This window comes from Trichechus manatus, unplaced genomic scaffold, assembly GCF_000243295.1.
Source record: "Trichechus manatus latirostris isolate Lorelei unplaced genomic scaffold, TriManLat1.0 scaffold00216, whole genome shotgun sequence".
Lineage (NCBI taxonomy): Eukaryota > Metazoa > Chordata > Mammalia > Sirenia > Trichechidae > Trichechus > Trichechus manatus.
In genome coordinates this window covers 1,644,923-1,663,735 of record NW_004444152.1, presented here as the reverse complement: position 1 = coordinate 1,663,735, position 18,813 = coordinate 1,644,923, and the positions used below count along the sequence as shown (strand labels likewise).

Genomic DNA, 18,813 nt, shown 5'->3' with positions numbered 1-18,813 from the left:
AATTTTCCTCCTCTGGAAAATTTCTAGATTCTTTATTTTGGGAGCTTGCTGAAGCTATCATGGATTGCTTCTTTATGTGATGTAATATTGACTGTTGTCTCTGGGCCATCAATAAGTTATTATAGTTATTTATTTCATGTTTGCTTACTGCGTCCCAGCTTCTTGTTTTGTTTTGATATGTCCAAATAGACTGCTTGTATGAGCTAGTTTGATTATTGGCACCTTTGAAGCTCTAATGTCCTGTCATCTAGACCTGTTACTAGGTATGTAAGTTCAGGATTCCTCCCACTCTTCCTGTATGGATTCAGCTCAGGTGCCCAGGTAGATAGCCACCAAATGTGTGGTGCAGGCTCTCACTTACAGTCCTAGACAGGCATGGGTGATTGGTGTAGGCACAGGCATCTGGCTGTAGTAGGGGGACACACTCTGAGCAAGGCAGGGGGCTGATGGCCGCTGCCGAGTGTCCAGGAGGACAGCATGTCCCTGTTCCCTAGAGCGCGTGGTGGGTTTTGCAGTCAGACCATGAGCACCTAATGCTGTTGGCTGTAAGGACTGGGGGGCCCCTGTTATTCATGGGCCCCTCTCGCAGGTGGCTAGGTGGCATAGGTGGAGCCACCAGTCCTCAGGCCCCTGATGTGGGTAGGTGAAGACCCTACTTAATGGGCAGAGCAGTGTCAAATGTCAAGAACCTGCCACTTCACAGCTGAAACAGTTGAAGTTAGACTTCCGGTATATACCCTGTTGTACTGTGGTAATGAGGACCTATGCTGTTGAGATGGGCCCACACAAGTCTATGCAGGGGGAAAGGCACTCAAAGTCCATGGATCCCTTATGCCTGTGCCTAGGCAAAGGAGCTGTGCCTACCCTGAGTTCCTGGCTTAGGGGAGCTGGCAGTTTATTTTTTCCCATTTGTTAATTTGTTCACACTCCAAGGCAGGGAGAATGCCTCTGTGCGTGTGGCAGATCCTACTTCTGGCCCAGGGGACTTGGCAATTACTGAAGCTGGTCTGGGACCCAGTGCAGAGCAAGGAGTGGGGTGGTAAATGGGAGAGAAATTTTTCCCTAAGGGAGGTGTTTTTGATCTGCACGGTAGGCCCTACTCAAGTACTTATCTTTCACTGATGACGGCTGCTTCTCACTGGTTCTGGGTGGCCGTGTAGACTCTCTGTTACTGGGTCTCTCCTGGTGCGGCAAATGCGCCTCCCGAGCACCACCGCTTGCCTGTCTCACCGCTCACCCACAAGCTGCTCAGGCCTGAAGGGCTCAGGCTCTCGCCGGGTCAGGTCTGGCAACTCCTCGCTGCTTCCAAACTGTCTCTCCCTCCCCCTGCCACTCAGTCTGGTTCCTCAGCTCTGCCTTTGATGTTCAGGGCTCCCAGATTGCCACATGTAATCGAATCATTTATTTTTTTGCATCTTTGTTGTAAGAGGGTCCATCAGAAGCGTCTGACTACTCCACCATCTTGGCCCCACCTCCCTGATTATAGGGTTTTTTCATTGGCTGATTTTCAGAAGTAGATTGCCAGACCTTTCTTCCTAGTGTGTCTTAGTATGGAAGCTCTGCTGAAACCTATTCAGCGTCCTAGCAACACGCAAACCTCCACTGACAGACAGGTGGTGGCTGTGGATGAGGTGCATTGGACGGAAATCAAACCCAGGTCTCCTGTATAGAAATCAATAATTGTACCACTGAGCCACCAGTGCCTGGGTCTATCTTACCCACCTCTTTTTCCTCGATACCAAGTGTATAGGGTCCCTAGCAAAGGTCCCTGAGTGGTGCAAATGGTTTGCAATCACTTACTAACCAAAAGGTTGGTGGTTCAAATCCACCCTGTGGCACTGTGGAAGAAAGGCCTGGTGATCTGCTTCCAGATTACAGTCAAGAAAACTCTATGGAGCAGTTCTACCCTGTAACTCATGGGGTCGCTGTGAGTCGAAATTGACTTGACAGCAACAGGTAAAGGTCCCTATCTAGGAAATGTGGGGAGTATTGTTTGAAGGAAGGAAAGAGTGAAGGGAGCCACGGGGACTTGGAACTCGGTTTCTTCTTTGTGAAGTGGAACTAATGTTTCCTGGCTCCCAGAGCTTGTCGAGGCTTAAATGGCCCAATTGGCCTTGACAGAGGGTGTTCTATCACAGTGTAAGAGGGTCTGGGCTTCCCACATCCTCGCCAACTCCCAGTGGACTTTTTTTTTCACTTTATTGAGACATAAAATCAGTTGCTGTCTAGTCAACTCTAACTCATGGTGACCCTGTGTGTGTCAGAGTAGAATTGTGCTCCATAGGGTTTTCAGTGACTGATTTTTTGGAAGTAGATCTCCACGTTTGTCTTCTGAGGTGCCCCTGGGTGGATCAAACCGCCAACCTTTTGGTTAACAGCCAAGAGTGTTAACCATTTGCACTACTCAGGGACTCAAACAGTGGCATTTTTTTTTTAACAGCTTTATCGAGACATAAGGGGGCATTGGTGGTTCAGTGGTAGAATTCTCACCTTCCACACAGGAGACTTGGGTTCGATTCCTGGCCAATGCACCTCATGTGCAGCCACCACCCATCTGTCAGTGGAGGCTTGTATGTTGCTATGATGCTGAACAGGTTTCAGTGGAGTTTCCAGACTAAGATGGAGTAGGAAGAAAGGCCTGGTGATCTACTTCTGAAAATCAGCCAATGAAAACCCCATGGATCACAATGGTATGATCTGCAACTGTTCACGGGGATGGCGCAGGACCAGGCAGTGTTTGCTTATGTTGTGCATGGGGTCACCATGGGTCAGTGGCCATTTAATGACAGCTAACAACACCAAAAACATGGAGATATAATTCACATACAGTGTAATCCACCCGTTTAAATGTACAATCCAGTAGTTTTTAGTATAGTCAGTGTTGCGCACCATCACCACTGTCAATTCTAGAACATTTCATTACCCCAGACAAGACACCTCACACCCCATAGCCATTGTGCTCTAACTCCTCCCTCCCTTCCAGCCCCTGGCAACCACTCTGATCCACTTCCTGTCTCTGTGGCTTTGCCTAGTCTAGATATTTCATGTAAATGGGCTCATACAGCATATGGTCCTTTGTGACCAGCGTTTTTCACTCAGCATCGTGTTTTTTGAAGGTTCATCCATGTTTACACTGGGTTTTTTGATCTGTAATGGGGGAGTGCTGGTGGCTCCGCAGTTAAGAGCTCAGCTGCTAACCCAGAGGTCAGCAGTTCGAATCCACCAGCTGCTCCTTGAAAACCCTATGGGGCAGTTCTGTTCTGTCCTTTAGGGTGGCTATGGGTCAGAATCGACTCCATGGCAACAGTTTTTTTTTTTTTTTTAAATTTAATAGGACGGGTGGTTTCACTTGACTTTTCTGACTTAGAGTTGAGGTTGAGTGTCGCTTCCTTTATAATTCGGCCTGTGTGTTTCCAGGGCTCCATTGGCCTCCAGAGGACCGGAAGCCTGCCCCGGAGGAGGGGAGAGAGGGCGAGCCAGAGAGGATCCCCCCAACCTCTGTCCCTCCGTTGTACTGGTGAGGACCCTCTTTTTCCCCACCTGCCCGCGTTCCCCATCACCACCTTTCCTGAAACAAGAAGGAGCCGGCAAGGATGCCTGCCGGGAGAGAAGGGAGGGAGTATCCAGCCCTCTGACCCGGCCCCCTCTCCCCCAGGACCCCTGGAGGCCTCAGCTGTTTCGCCAGCAGCAGGAGATTCTGGGAGACACCCCCTCTATCAGCTGCTGAACTGTGGCCCTGGGAATAGGTGAGATGTCCGGGATGAGTAAGGAAGATGGGAGGAGAGAAGGCTGAGCCTCTCTAACCTGCCCTGGTCTCTGTTCCCTCCTCCTAGCTGTGGGGCCGTCCACCCAGACATCGCTCGCATGGAGCGGCTCCTGCAGCAGGCTGTGGCAGAGAGGGAGCGGCTGCTCAAGGCCAGGGTAAGACCACAGACTCTCCTCCTTAGGGACAGGGGATCCCACCCCAGCCCCCTCCTCCTCAGACCCACGAGTTGGGGCCCCCAGCCCTCTCCTCCCTCAGACTCAGGAGTCCAGGCCTCCAGCGCCCTCCTCCCTGAGATCCAGGAGTCCAGGCCCCTGGCCCCATCCTCCCTGAGACCTAGGAGTCCAGGCCCCTGGCCCCCTCCTCCCTCAGACCCAGGAGTCTGGGCCCCCAGCCCCCTCCTAATTCAGACTCAGGAGTCCAGCCCCCAGCCCCCTCCTCCCTCAGACCCAGGAGTCCAGGCCCCCAGCCCCCTCCTCCCTCGGACCCAGGAGTCTGGGCCCCCAGCCCCACCCCCTCAGACCCAGAAGTCCAGGCCTCCAGCCCCCTCCTCCTTCATCACCCAGCAGCCACAGTGCATTTTTCCCTGTGTTTTTCTGGTCAGCATCCTCATTGACTGCTTCATCCTGTACCCACAGGAAGGGACAAGAAGGAGCACAGAAGGTTCCGCGGGCCCCGCTGTTCCTGCCATCATGGTCAGTAACCCCCCTGCCCTCACCCCCACCTCTCCCTTGCTCTCTTTCTCCCCCCACCCTATGCCCTTTCTTGTATCTCACCCCTTCGTCTCCTCCAATCGGACAGAAAAGTGTGCTGAGCTTCGCAGGGGACAGGGAAGTAAACAGAACGCAGCTTCTGTTTCTGTTACGGTCATCTGTACCCATCTGTGTCCTTGGGTCACTTGACCTCCTTCCGTGCCTTAGTTTCCTCTTCTGTAAGTTGGTGACAATGTCAGCAGTTACTACAGAAGAAGGGCAACAACATGCCGGGGCTTTTAAAAATAATTTAAAAGTTTATTTATTTATTTATTTTTATTTCAACTTTTTATTACAGAATTTTTCAAACATATGCAAAAGTATAATAGTATAATAAACTCACACATACTACGTAATATTGAAAATTATCAATATCCAATCTTCTTTTACTTGTCAACTTTGTTTTACTAATCCCCTACGTACTTTCTATTCAGCACTGGAATATTTTAAAGCAAATTCCGGATATTGTATCATGTCACCCATGCTTCAGAGGAGCCCTGGTGGCACAGTGGTTAAGCACATGGCTGCTAACCGAGAGGTTGGCAATTTGAACTCACCACCCACTCCGTGGGAGAAAGATGCAGCAGTCTGCGTCCCTAAGGATTTACAGCCTTGGAAACCCTATGGGGCAGTTCTGCTCTGTCCTGTAGGGTCACTATGAGTTGGAATCAACTCGATGGCAATGGATTTGGTTTTTCTGGTTTACCCATGCATCACTATATATTTCCAATAGATGAGTTTTTTTTTTGAACATAACAAAAATCCCATTATCACACCTTACAAGACTACTAGTAATCCCATAACATTATAATACAAAAACTGTTGCTGTGGAGTCATTTCTGACTCATAGTAACCCTGCAGGACAGAGTAGAACTGCCCCACAGGGCTTCCAAGGAGTGGCTGCTGGATTCGAACTGCTGACCTTTGGGTTAGCAGTCGAGCTCTTAACCACTGTGCCACCAGGGCTCCAGCACAATACATACTCCATATTCACATTTCCCCACAGTTCATATTCACATTTCCCCATAGTCTGTATTCACATTTCCTCACAGTCCGTATTCACATTTCCCCAGTTGGTTCTAAATATCTTCTTATAGTTGAGTCGTTTGATTCTGGGTCCAAACAAAATATGCACAAAGTATGTGATTAAAATGTCTCTTAAATTTCTTTCAATCTCTCAGCACCTGCGCTCCCTCCCTCCCACCTTTATTTATTTATTTATTTTTTGTTTGTTGTTACTTTATTTTTTTTTAATGTCATTTATCCTGTATCATGCATCCTTGGTTTAGCTGATGGCTTCCTTATTAAAATTTTATTTTTATCTATGCTGATAGCATGAGTACATTTTTGCCATAAGGAACCAGACAATATTGAGAAAGTGAAGGTCACCCTTAAGCCATCCTCCCCGATCTTGCCTTTCCCAACAAACATGTATGGAGTGCCTGCTGTGTGCTTGGAGCCCTGGTGGCTCAGTGGTTAAGAGCTGGGCTGCCAACCAAAGAGTCAGCGGTTCAAATCCACCAGCTGCTTCTTGGAAACCCTATGGGGCAGTTCTACTCTGTCCTGTAGGGTGGCAGTGAGTTGGACTCAACGCGACGGCAATGGCTTTGATTTTGGTTTTACTGTGTGCTAGGCCCCGGGTGGCGCAAACAGTTTGCACTTGGCTGGTAACCGAAAGGTTGGTGGTTCAAACCCACCCGTGGCTCCACGGAAGAAAGGCCTGGCTGATTTCCTTTTGTAAAGATTATAGCCAAGAAAACCCTATGGAGCTCAATTCTACTCTGTAACACATGGGGTTGCCATGAGTCAGAAGCAACTCAACAGCAATGGGTTTGGTTGTTTTCACACAGTGTGCTAGGCCTTGGATTAAAGGCAGAGACCAAAATTAAAACCCCTGCCCTCGGGAAGCTGTTGTTTAGTGGGGCAGATGAACAAAACCCAGCGTCAGTAAGTAAAATAAACAGCATGTGAGTTGCTGATAAGAGCCAGGGAGAAAAACAGAGCAGGAAGGCAGTGGAACTTTCTGGGTTGTTAGGTATAAGCTCTACCTCATAAAAAATGAAACGCCCCAGCTTTGTAGTTCTCCAGAGTGTGGGTGCACCATCATTTATTCAGTAGTCCCTGTTGTGTGCAGTGTGTCCCTGGAATTTGTACCTAGAAGTGGAATTGGTGGGTTGAAAAACTTGGCAGTGGCTAGTGCCTCCTTGGAACAGCCCTGTGAGCGGGATGCGGTGATAACCTCCAGTTTTCAGAGCAGGGACTGAGGCTTCGAGAGGGCCAGGGGTTCCGTGGAGGTGATGTGGCAGGGGCGTGGTGAAGTCGAGAGTCCTGAGCCCATCTCTGTTCTCCTCCTGGATTGGGGCCCGGCTTCACTACATCCTAGCTGGGTGACCTTGGTGAGTCACTGCTTCGCTAGAAGCCTCTCTTTCCTCATCTGTCACACGGGGACAGTAATGGGTTGTTGCTGAGTCCCTGGTGGAGCAAATGGTTAAGCGCTCAACTCTAGCTGAAAGGTTAGCGGTTTGAGGCCACCCAGAAAGGCCTCAGAAGACACGCCTGACTATCTGCTTCCAAAAAGTCACGGCCATGAACACCTGTGGAGTAGTTCTACTCTGCACACATGGGGTCACCATGAGTTGGAATCGACTTGAAGGCAGCTAACAACATCCGTGGGTTGTTTGGAGAGGAGACGAATCACTGTAATGGCCTTGGCCCCGTGCCTGACACATAGTAAACTAAAAAATCCAAACCCATTGCCGTCGAGTCAGTTCCAACTCACAGTGACCCTATGGGACAGAGTAGTACTGCCCCATAGGATTTCCAAGGCTGTCATCTTTATGGAAGCAGACTGCCACATGCTTCTCCTATGGAGTGGCCGCCGACCTTTCAGTTAGCATCCGAACCCTTTAACTGCTGCGCCACTAGGACTCCTTTGAAATGGGTACTATTACTCCTATTTACAGATAAGGAGCCCTGGTGGTGCGGTTGTTAAACGCTCGACTGCTAGCTGGAAGGTTGGTGGTTCGAACCCACCAGCCACTCTTCAGGAGAAAGATGTGGCAATCTGCTTCTATAAAGATTCAAAACCAAACCAAACCCATTGCCATCAAATTGAATTTTGACTCATAGTGACCCTGTAGGATGGTGTAGAACTACCCCATAGGATTTCTAAGGCTGTAAATCTTTAGGGAAGCAGACTGCAGCATCTTTCTACCACGGAGCAGCTGGTGGGTTTGAACCGCTGACCTTTCAGTTAGCAGCCAAGTCCTTAACCATTGCACCGCCCGGGCTCCTCTCTGTAAAGATTACAGCCTTGAGAACCCTATGGGGGCGGTTCTACTCTGTCTTACAGGGTCGCTATGAGTCAGAATCGACTTGTCAGCAATGGTTTTTTTTTTTTTTTTTTTAAATCTTTATGGAAGCAGATTGCCACATCTTTCTCCCAAGGAGTGGCTGGTGGGTTCAAGCGGGTGCTCTTTTGGTTAGGAGTCGAGTGCCTAGCCACTGCTCCACCAGGGCTCCTTCTGACACATCGTAGAGGCCTCCATACACATTGGTGGTCATTATTATTGCCATATGGATTTGGTGAGGTGACATGTAAGGTTCCAGGCCCCCGTAGGTGCTCTTCGAACCGTGCCTTCCCGTTTTGTGCAGTCCCCTGCCTCTTTCTCGTTTCCCTCCGCCTCGCTCTCCTTGTTCCCGATCAGTGAATCTCATCTCATCTCTGATCCCTTGTCTCGCTGGTCTCTTCAGTTTCCTAAGCCCTCTCTACTCAAAATGTGGTTCATAGACCAACAGCATCGGAGTCCCCCGGAAGCCTGTTAGACCTGCGGAACCTCAGCCGCACCCCAGAAGTACTGACTCAGTCTGCATTTTAACAAAATCCCCAGGGGGTTTGCTTGACCACTGCAGTCTGAGATATACTGCTGTAAGCCTCAGTTTAAAGGAGGCCTGGTGGCACAGTGGTTAAGCGCTCAGCTGCTTACAGAAAGACTGGTAGTTCAAACCCATGAGCCATTCCGTGGGAGAAAGATGTGGCATTCTGCCTCCATAAAGGTGACAGTCTTGGAAACCCTGTGGGGCACTTCTGCTCTGTCTCGTAGGGTCTCTATGAATCCAGATTGACTTGACGGCAGTGGGTTTACGCCTTGGTTTGACCATGGGGCTCACACCATTCTCTGCAGGGATTATTTGGGTATGAACAGACACAGCCTCTCCTGATGTGTTGCGATAAGGGCTGGGGTAGGGTGCTTTGTAAGCACTGATGAGGGGCACCTCACCCAGACAGGAAAGATAGCACTTCCAGATGTGGCTTCCATATTGATAATGGCGCCACCATTGTTGAGAGTCATTGACCCCTCCTTCACTCTCATCTCCATGTAAGCAGTAGACACTTTTATTGCCTTCATTCTTCTCCCCTGACCTTCATGGCCACCTGAGATGTCCATGCTGCCTAGTGAGGCTTGGCTCCGTCAGCTCCGGCTGTGTGACTTGGGCCTCATGACTTAACCTCTCTGAGTCTTGGTTTCCACATCTGTAAAGTGGGGATAAATGTACTTATCCCCAGGGGAGCTTGAGAGGGCAGAGAGAATATGTATATAAAGTGCTTGCTATGGTTAGTTGCTGTTGAGTCAATTCTGACTCATGGTGTGACCCATGTGTGCAGAGTAGAACTGCTCCATAGGGTTTTCAAGGCTGTGAACTTTTGGAAGCAGATCGCCAGGCCTGTCTTCTGAGGTGCCTCTGGGAGGATTTGAACCACCAGCCTTTTGGTTAGTAGTCTTGTGCTTAACTATTTGCGCCACCCAGGCACTATAAAGTGCTTCGCATAGGATAATAATCACAAGAAGAATAACAATAATAGTAACAGTGAAAGCAATGTTCTTGTTTATTGATCACTTACTGTTGGGTCCCTGTTTTACAGAGGTAGCATAGGAGGGCCCCACTTTGGGGACCTTGACCCAGGGGTCCCTCATATTTCTGACATGCCTCTGGTGTTTCACAGTGAGCTCTAGGCTCAGGAGGTCGTGGGTTTGAGTCCCAACTCTGCCACCTAGAAGCTCTGTGGGACCTAGAGTGGATTATTTCATCTCTGCATACCTCAGTTTGCTCATCTGTAAAATGGGGCTCATAGTAACCCTGTCCCAAGGGTGGTTATGAGGGGTCAAGGAGTTGATGCTCATAAAGCCCTGGGCAGAATGTCATAGTAAGTGTAGCTGCTGGAATCATCATTATCATCATCGTTGTTAATATTACTGTTTAAAGACTTTGGTAGGTAAATATACTTACACCTGAGCTGCTATGATTGGGCTCCCCTTGGGAGGCTCCAGGCTGCAGGATGGTCAGCTGCCCCTTCTCTTCCCTCCCCAGCCCCCACCCACACCCCCAGCCCACCCTCCAGGCCCCCGCGTCTTGGATCTCCAGCAGCACCTGGAACGATGGGGCCACAACCCAGAAAACTGCCCGCAGGTGCGGGTGTCAGGGGGCTGCTGCCGCGGACCCCTGGTCAAGATGGGAGGCCGCATCAAGACCTGGAGGAAGCGATGGTTCTGCTTTGACCGCCAGGCCCGCCGCCTGGCCTACTATGCAGGTAAGTCCAGCTAAGCCGCTTGGGGCCCTGTGCCCCCAGGACCTGGAAGAGTCCAGTCTGGAGGCCTTTTTCCTCAGACACCCAGGAGTGCTGGCCCCCAGCCCCCCATTCTCTTAGGCTGCTGACTCTGGGTCCCTGGCCCCTTCCTCCCTCAGGATTCAGGCATCCAGGTGCCCACTTCCTGCTTTCCCCAAGATCCAGGAATTTGGGCCCCTAGCTTCTCCTTCCCCATCCCAGGAGTCAGCTCTCAGGCCCCTCATCTCCCAGGACTCAGGAGACCAGATCCCCAACTCCTTCCTCTTTAAGCGACCCAGAATCCAAACCCCTAGCCCTCCTCAGTAGCATAGATATCAGTTCTGTACAAGTCTGGCTCCTAGACTCCATTTTCTTACAATACCCAGGAGTCTGAACCTGGATCCTCTCCTCCCTGTTCAAGACACCCAGGAATCAGACCCCCAGTCTTTCTTCTCTAGAGGAATCAAAGATTCTGACACTCTCCCTGAGCTCCTGCCCTTCTCAGGGATCGAGGTATTCAGACACCCAGGATTCCAGCTCCCCAGACCCCACTCCCCAAGATACCCAGTAGTCTGGGCCCCAGTCTTGTCCAGCCTCCATGCCCAATCTCCCATGTAGCATCTTCAGCCTTCAGATTCACCTCACTACCACGGTACTGCAGGGACCTTCAGACCCTCCCCATGTTCCTTACCCCACCCCTAGCCTCAGCTTGGGCCCAGGGACCCCATCCCAACACACACACCCTCACTGTCTCTGTCTCTCCCTTGCCTTCCTCACCAGACAAGGAAGAGACCAAGCTCAAAGGCGTCATCTACTTCCAGGCCATCGAGGAAGTCTATTACGACCACTTACGCTGTGCCTTCAAGGTGACGCCCTCCCCTCAGTGTGGCCCTGTCCTCCCGGTCGAAGCCCCTGCAGTCAAGCCTTAGTTCATCCCTAGCTCATCCATCCCATCCCAGCCCAGGAAAAGCCAGCCATGGCCCCTACTGTCAGAATCCTCGCCATCCAGGATGGGAGACCAGCAGGCCATTTCCCCAGGGGCCAAAAATTAAGAGCCCAATCTCTGGCTCTCAGCCACTGTAACTTTTCTTGGAGCAAAACTTTTAGAGCAAAAATGTGGCACACTCTGATGCCAAGCCAGGAATAAATGAGGGCAGGAGAAGGATGGAGTGGAGGCAGCCTGGGAAGCAAGTAAAGGAGGTGGTTATTACTCAGCTCCTGCCCATAGCTGCAAGGTGGGAGTGGGCCCCATGGTGTCACATCATATTTATTTTCCCCCAGAAAACTCAGGACTCAGAACTTTCATAAAAGTGCAGTGCCAGAGATTATTGTTGGCAAATGACTCCATTTTAGGAAGCTGTATGGAGAGCAAACAACTATGGCTTTTTAGAGCTTAGATTGGAATCTCAACTGTGTGACCTCAGGAAAGTGGCTTCCCTTCACTGAGCCTTAGTTTTCTCATCTGCAAAATGGACACAATCCAGCCCCCTCCTAACGGTTATAAGATTAAAACAGATAACAGATGTAAGACATTTACTCAACTCTGGGGTGGTGGTACAGTGCTTAAGCGCTTGACTACTAACTGAAAGATCGGTGCAGCGGTTCGAACCCATCATCCGCTCTGTGGGAGAAAAATGTGGCAGTCTGCTTCTGTACAGATTCACAGCCTTGGGAACCCTATGGGGCAGTTCTGCCCAGTCCTACAGGGTCGGTATGAGTCGGAATTGACTGTTGGGGTTTGGTTTTGTTTTTTGGGGGGGGCTGGTATGTAGTAAGCTGTTGTTAGTTGCTGTTGAGTTGATTCCAACTCATGGCGACCAGTGCACGACAGAATAAAGCGTTGCCTGGTTCCTGCACCATCTTCCTTCATGATCGTTGGTATGTCTGAGTCCATTGTTGAGGCCACTGGGTATTTGGAGTGCCTTCCAACCTAGGGGCTCATCTCCCAGCACTATATTGGACAGTATTCTGTTGTGATCTGTAGGGTTTCCATTGGCTAATGTTTGGAAGTAGATCAAAACACACAAGCCATCACAGTGTGACACAGTGAAAGATGGGTGGTGGATGGAGTAAGTAGTTACTCAGTAAATGAGTTCTAGCCACTAGGTGGCTTAATCCAATTACAAACCCGGGCGGGGGCAGGGGACTTAGATTTTGGGGAGAGGGGATTTGAACGCCTATATTCCTACTGTGGGAGAAGGTAGGCTGGGGGAAAGGCCGTGAATCCTTTTTTAATTTGTCTTGCTCCCACTTTAATAGCAGTGCTTCTCGTAAGTTAATTCTAAGCGCTTTCCTTGGTTAATTCATTTAATCCTTAACATCCCAGTGAGGTGGGTAGCACCATTTAGGAAGACAGAAGATTAAAACTAAGTAATTTGTCCAATGCCACAGGGCGTATAATTAGCAGCCCTGAGATTCAAACCTGTGGTGCTGATGGTGTGTGTTCTCTTAACCACCCCCACTCTGCTGCTTATTTCAGAGCCCCAGCCCCCGCCTGACGTTCTGCGTCAAAACCTACGAGCGCCTTTTCTACATGGTGGCCCCAAGCCCGGAAGCCATGCGCATTTGGATTGACGTCATTGTGACCGCAGCCGATGAGAACCACGCCCCCTGAGTGGCCCCGCCCCCGGGGAGGACGTCCCACCGGGGCCCCGCCCACTGCGGGAAAGCCTGGGCCCGCCCCCTTGGAACTCTCCGGGGAATCCTGCTCAGCCGCTGTTCGGCTGGTCTGAACCTCGGCGTTCTCAGCTGCAGAGGCCTCCTGGGGCAGGATCCCAGTCTCTAGGGCCCTGCCCGGGGCATAAGGATGATTGCAGGGGTGGAAACGAACTATTTATTGGTGCCCCTGCGATACAGAATTAAACATGGAGGAAAAACAATGGTTGCTGCTGTGGTTTACAGTCTAGGTGTCGGAGGCCTCTTGGCCCTTAGGCAGGACATGCAAGTTATGGATGCCTCTGAGAACTAAGTATCCCATAGCTGGCTCCCCACTCTAGGAATGGAGACCTTCAACCCTGAGGTCATGGCAGGTGGGAGCCGGGCAGTGACCCATTCCTTTGTCTTTGGGGATTTTACCCTGATTGGGTTATTTGCAAATCCTAGGACCTACAAGGCCCCCTCGCTCTAGGCCTTGGCATATGTTGTTCCCTCTGCCCTTACACACACACACACACACACACACACACACACACCCCTGAGCACTCTGGGTCATCACCAGTTCCTTATGGGACTGAGTGCTCCGTGAGAGCAGAACTGGGTTGTCTTGATCACCACTGTCCCCAGCACCATGTGGCACATTTCATACCATGAAAATGAATAAAAATGCTTCCCTTTAACCTCTCAGGTACTGCTCCCTTGTTTAGGTACTTTTCCACACTTTACCCAACGCCTACTCATCATTTAGGTCATAACTCAAATGTTCCTTCTCCAAGAAGTCCTCCCTGATTCTCCTGGCTGAGTCCGATGCTTCCTTTGGGTTCCTGCAGCCCTTGGGCTTCCTCTCGGACCCGTCTGCCTGTGGCTCCCCCATCCTGACCCTAACCCATCTATTTGTGCCTCCCGCTTCCCGGCCCTGACTACCTTGGGTCGTCACTGCTGATGAAAGCATCTCCCCTGCTGGAGTGGTTGCCCCAGGAGGCACGGACTGGTCCTGTCTTGGTCACCACTGAGCCTAGTACAAACTAGACGAGTGAAAATCTGAGGGCTGAATAAATTCACGAGAGAGAGGTGCTAAGGACTGGGGACAGCCATGAACAAGTCAGACAAAACTTTTGGCTGACTTCATCCTTTAGCCTCATCTTAGATGCCCCCTCCTCCAGGAAGTTCTCTCTGATCCCTAGGCTGGGGCAGGTGCCTCTTCTGGGCTTCCAGAGACCCCGTGGCTCCCCCACCACAGCCTCGACCACTCTAGGCTGTTTTCTTCTGGAGACAGGTCATTCCCCCTCTCAAGTCCTTCTGGATCTGGGCATTCAGTCCCTCTAGTTCCCACCGCCTCAGGCGCTGATGTCCCATCCTGGATTACTGACTTCCTTGAGGGTTCAGATATGGTGCTCCCAGGGATGGAATACCCAATAAGCAAGGTAGGCATGGGCTTACTCATAGTCTGTACTGTGCAATTTCACCTGTTTTTCACCACATCTGAGAACCAGATTCTACATTCCTGCACAATGACCTCTGTGGACAGGGGCTGGTAAGAGCCACAGAGCAGGCCAACTGAAAGTGGTGTATTCAAACCTCCCTCTGCTCTCTGATCGTGGGCTAGGCGGAAGTCAGCTTCCAGGATCTAGGCAGGCCTGAGCAAGAGGAGACTCCCCATCCCACTCCCTCCCAAGACACTAGTTCTCCCGGTTGGGCCAGTTGGTTGGGCCAGTTGGGGGTTCCTCCCTGAAACTCTCCCACGTGGCTGGGGCCTGCAGGGCCTTCTGCTCCTCAGCACACAATAATCATAGGACAATCACCCTGCCTGCCCCTCACCAAGTCCTTGCTCCAACCCTCCGGAGGCAGGGCGTTGCAGACCTACTTGACAAAGGAGACAGCTGAAGTTCAGAGAGGGAGACTGATTTACAGCCACACAGCAAGGAGGTGACAGATGCAGGATTAAAATTTTAGTCTGATTCCAGACTTGAGCCTTCCTCTACTCATGCACAAAGACACCCCTTCCTTTGTTATAAAAAGGAGGCCTGGAGGGCTCAGAGAGGTGAAGATACTTAATCGAGGTGACACCGCACACCAAGATGTGGCTGGGATTTGGAGACAGGGAGGCAGGGCCAGTCCTGAATGACTTCACAAGATGCCACTTTCGCTGTCTGTGCCTCAGCGTGATGTCAAGTGACCCCACCTATGTGACTGAGGTGCTTGTCATGGTCGGGAGTAGGGGTGCTCACAGAATATGGGGAACAGATCATATCCTTACAAACACAGCCGCTATTTTTCCTGCCATCAGATAGCGAGCCAGTCAGAAGGGGCTGGGTTTGACTCCTGGCTCTGTTGCTTCCTTCTTGTGTGAACTTGAACATCTTCGTCTCGTTAGGTCTCATTATGAAATGGTCGTGCCTTTCTACCCTCTCGTTAGGAATTCAAGGAGAAGTTGCTTGTAAAAGGGCTGAACACAGTGCCTGGCACAGAGTGGGAGCTAAAGAAGTAGGGTCTATCAGTGAAACTCATGTGAACGTGTTCATTACAGATTCATAAGTAAGCACAAGTAAGCCTCTCTTACTGGGTTATCTGCCCCTGCCAGGGATTGTACATTTGAAAAGAGGTTTTGCTCCTATAGGAGGGTGCTGTGGGGTTGGGAGAGAGACAGACGCCAGCCATACCTGGAAGCAGAGTCTTTGATGTGGTGAAAAAATGTGAAATTGTTCACTACAGGTGATCTGGTAAACAAGGTAAGCACCGTGCTTACCTTGCCTATTGGATAATCCGCCCCTGTGGTAACCCATGTGCCCATGTATACTTGTGTGGGTTCTTGAGCCAGACTACATGGGTTCAGATACTGCCTCCATCACTTCCTACTGTGTGACAAGGGGAAGTTGTCAAACTTCTCTCTGCCTTGATTTCCCCATCTGTAAAATGGCTATCATAAAAATATCTCATAGGGATGTAGTGTGTGGAGTAATGCCTAGCACATAGGAAGCGCTAAATAAATGTGCTACTGTCATTGTTTCTGCTTTTGGAGAAGGTCTCTGGACGGACACCAAAGAATGGAAGCCCTTTGCCCAAGTCAGTGGCAGAACTGGGACTTGAATGTGGGAACCTGATTCTGTGGGGCAAAATATCAGGTTCAAGGCCAGGCTCTGGCCCTGATGAGCAGCAGTGGAGGCTTTCAGAGACAGTCCTGGGTTCAAATCCCAGTTCTGCCACTTCCAAGCCTCTCCCAGCCTCAGTTTCCTCATCTGTGAAATGGGGCTCATTCCCCCCTTTGCAGGGCAGTTGTGACAGTCAGAAATGATTCATAGAAAGTGCTAGGCATGCAGTCGGTGTGGAATAAATGATATTGCTCTAAGTCAACTCTGACTCATTTCGACCCCATATGACAGAGTAAAACTGCCCCATAGGGTATCCTACACTGTAATCTTTACAGGAGCAGATCGCCAGGCCTTTTCTTCCGAGGAGCAGCTGGTAGGTTCCAATCACCAACCTTTTGGTTAGCAGCCGAGTGCTTAACCGTCGCGCCACGAGGGCTCCTAAATAAATGATAACAGTCATACTGTATTTACCTTAAAGGGTTTCTATAAGGATTGAATGAGCTAATGCATGCCCAATGCTCACAACAGTTTCTGGCAATTGTAAACACCAATACTTGGTCACTGTTGTTATTATTATTACTTTTGTTATCATTGTTATTCCTATGACGAACTACCTGGAAGTCATCTTGAAAACCTCCCACTGCCTCTTCCCTCACATTTGATCCATGGTCATTCCTGCCAAGTCTTCTTCCTAATATATTTTGGATCTTTCCACTTTTCACCATTTCCACTGCTACCACCCTAGGTCAGGTCACCATCATCTCTTACCTGCGGCAATGCCCTCCAGCCAAAGACCACTTGGAACACACCTGGAATTGAACAAGTTGGGTTTAATGTTCATTGCGGGGAGGGAGAACGCACACCATGCAGAACTGTGGGGCATCTCCGTAAGAGGGTGTCAGAAAGGACTTACAGGATTTGGGTTGTGTTTGGTGATTTGAGGGAAGGTTCAAGGAAGCAGAGCTTTGCTCTGGATTGGATGCTGTATGAAAGTACAGGCAATTCTATGATTGGTATTGTAATAAATCTTATCTAGGAGGCAGGTGGAATGAAGCACGGCAAAAGCTGTCAGTTATCTTAATGTAATGCAAAGCAATGTAATGTAATGTAGCAGTCACAGATCAGCCAGAATACGAGGATGCCTAGTCATTTTGTAGTTTGCATGATGTTTTCGTTTGTTTCTGTGTTCAGACATGATCATGGCGTGCCCTTGATTTTGTTTTGAGTCATCACAGTCACAGTGTGGCCTTGTTTGATGTCGATGTGCTGTGAGACCGTTCATGCTCAACAGGAAAACCCCAGGGCCTCACCGTGAGTCCCAGGCCTGCTCCTGGCTTTCAGAGGTTGCTTTTCTTTATTACCTGGAAGACTGCCAGCTCTCTCATTCAACCCTTCTGCAGTCCTTTTTCTTGTTGACACTGAAGCCACCCTTCCCTTTTCGCTTGTTTTTATTAAAAAATAACGTACATTCAGTGTAGAGCGTAGGTACACAGCTCGGGGAGTCTTTGCAACGTTGCTGTTGGTTGCTGTCGACTCACTTCCGACTCAGGACGACCCCGTGTGTGCAGAGTAGAACTGCTCCACAGGATGTTCAAGGCTGTGACCTTTCGGAAGCAGATCACCAGGTCTGTGTTCCGAGGCATGTCTGGGGGTTCCAACCGCCAACCCTTCTGCAAGTAGTGAGCACTTACTTAACTGTTTGCACCATCAAGGAACTCTGTTCCGTAGTTGTACAGATGTAGTTATCACCCAGATGGAGATAGAAGGGGTTCCTCACTATTGCTCCTTCTGGGGCAATGACCTTCCAAAGGTAATCACTGTTCTGATTTATATCAGATTAGTTATTTTTGAATTTTTTTTTAGGGTTTTCTTTTTTTAAAAAAATGTTGTAAAATATATATACATATATATATATATATAAAACACAACACATGCCAATTCAACATTTTTGCATGTACAGTTCAGTGACACCAACTACATTCATCAATTCTCAGATTAGTTTCGACACTTCTAGAGCTTCACGTAAATGGAATGACACTGTATGTTCTGTCCAGCACTTCTTTAGCTCGCCATAAAGTTTTTGAGATTCATCTGTGCTGTTGCATCTTTGAGCAGTTTGATTTTTCCAGTGCTGTGTAGTATCCCACTGGACTAATGAACCAACCTTTATTTTTCCATTCACTGCTTGATGAATATTTACTTTATTTCCCAGAGTCATTATATTGAAAAGCAAGTCTTATCATGCTTCCTGCCCCGCACCCTGCCGCTGATGTAGACCCTCTCAAAGGTTCTCCACTTCTTTCAGAATAAATCCCAATTTTTCTTAAAAGCCAGTGAGCAGCCGTCTAAGATGCATCAATCGGTCCCAACCCACCTGGAGTAAAGGAGAATGAAGAACACCAAAGACACAAGGAAAGCATCAGCCCAAGAGACAGAAAGGGCCACACAAACTCGAGACTGCAATAGCCTGAGACCAGAAGAACTAGATGGTGCCCGGCTACCACCAATGACCACCCTGACGGGGAACACAACAGAGAGTCCCTGTTGGAGCAGGAGAAAAGTGGGGTGCAGAACTCAAATTCTAAAGAAAAGACCAGACTTAATGGTCTGACTGAGACTGGAGGAACCCCAGAGAGCATGGTCCCCAGACTCTGTCAACCCAGCACTAAAACCATTCCTGAGGCTAACTCTTCAGTCAAAGATTAGACTGGACTATGGGACATAAAATGATACTTGCGAAGAGTGTGCTTCTTAGCTCAAGTAGATACATGAGACTAAATGGGCAGCTCCTGTCCAGAGGCAAAATGAGAAGGCAGAGAGGGTCAGGAGCTGGTTGAATGGACACGGGAAATCTGGGGTGGAAAGGAGGAGTGTGCTGTCACAGTATAGGGAGAGCAACTAGGGTCACATAACAATGTATGTATAAATTTTTGTATGAGAGACTAACTT

The 18,813-nt window shown here is 49.6% G+C and overlaps 1 protein-coding gene across 1 annotated transcript in view; it reads left to right on the top strand.

Moving 5' to 3' along the window:
• Nucleotides 1–12,734, top strand: part of PHLDB3 (pleckstrin homology like domain family B member 3) — a 35,455-nt gene extending 22,721 nt beyond the window's left edge. The window contains 7 exon segments of the mRNA XM_023742776.1: nt 3,418–3,517; nt 3,656–3,746; nt 3,834–3,921; nt 4,402–4,458; nt 9,886–10,105; nt 10,901–10,986; nt 12,600–12,734. Coding sequence (XP_023598544.1) covers nt 3,418–3,517; nt 3,656–3,746; nt 3,834–3,921; nt 4,402–4,458; nt 9,886–10,105; nt 10,901–10,986; nt 12,600–12,734 — 777 coding nt within the window.
• The last annotated feature ends 6,079 nt before the right edge of the window (nt 12,735–18,813 follow it).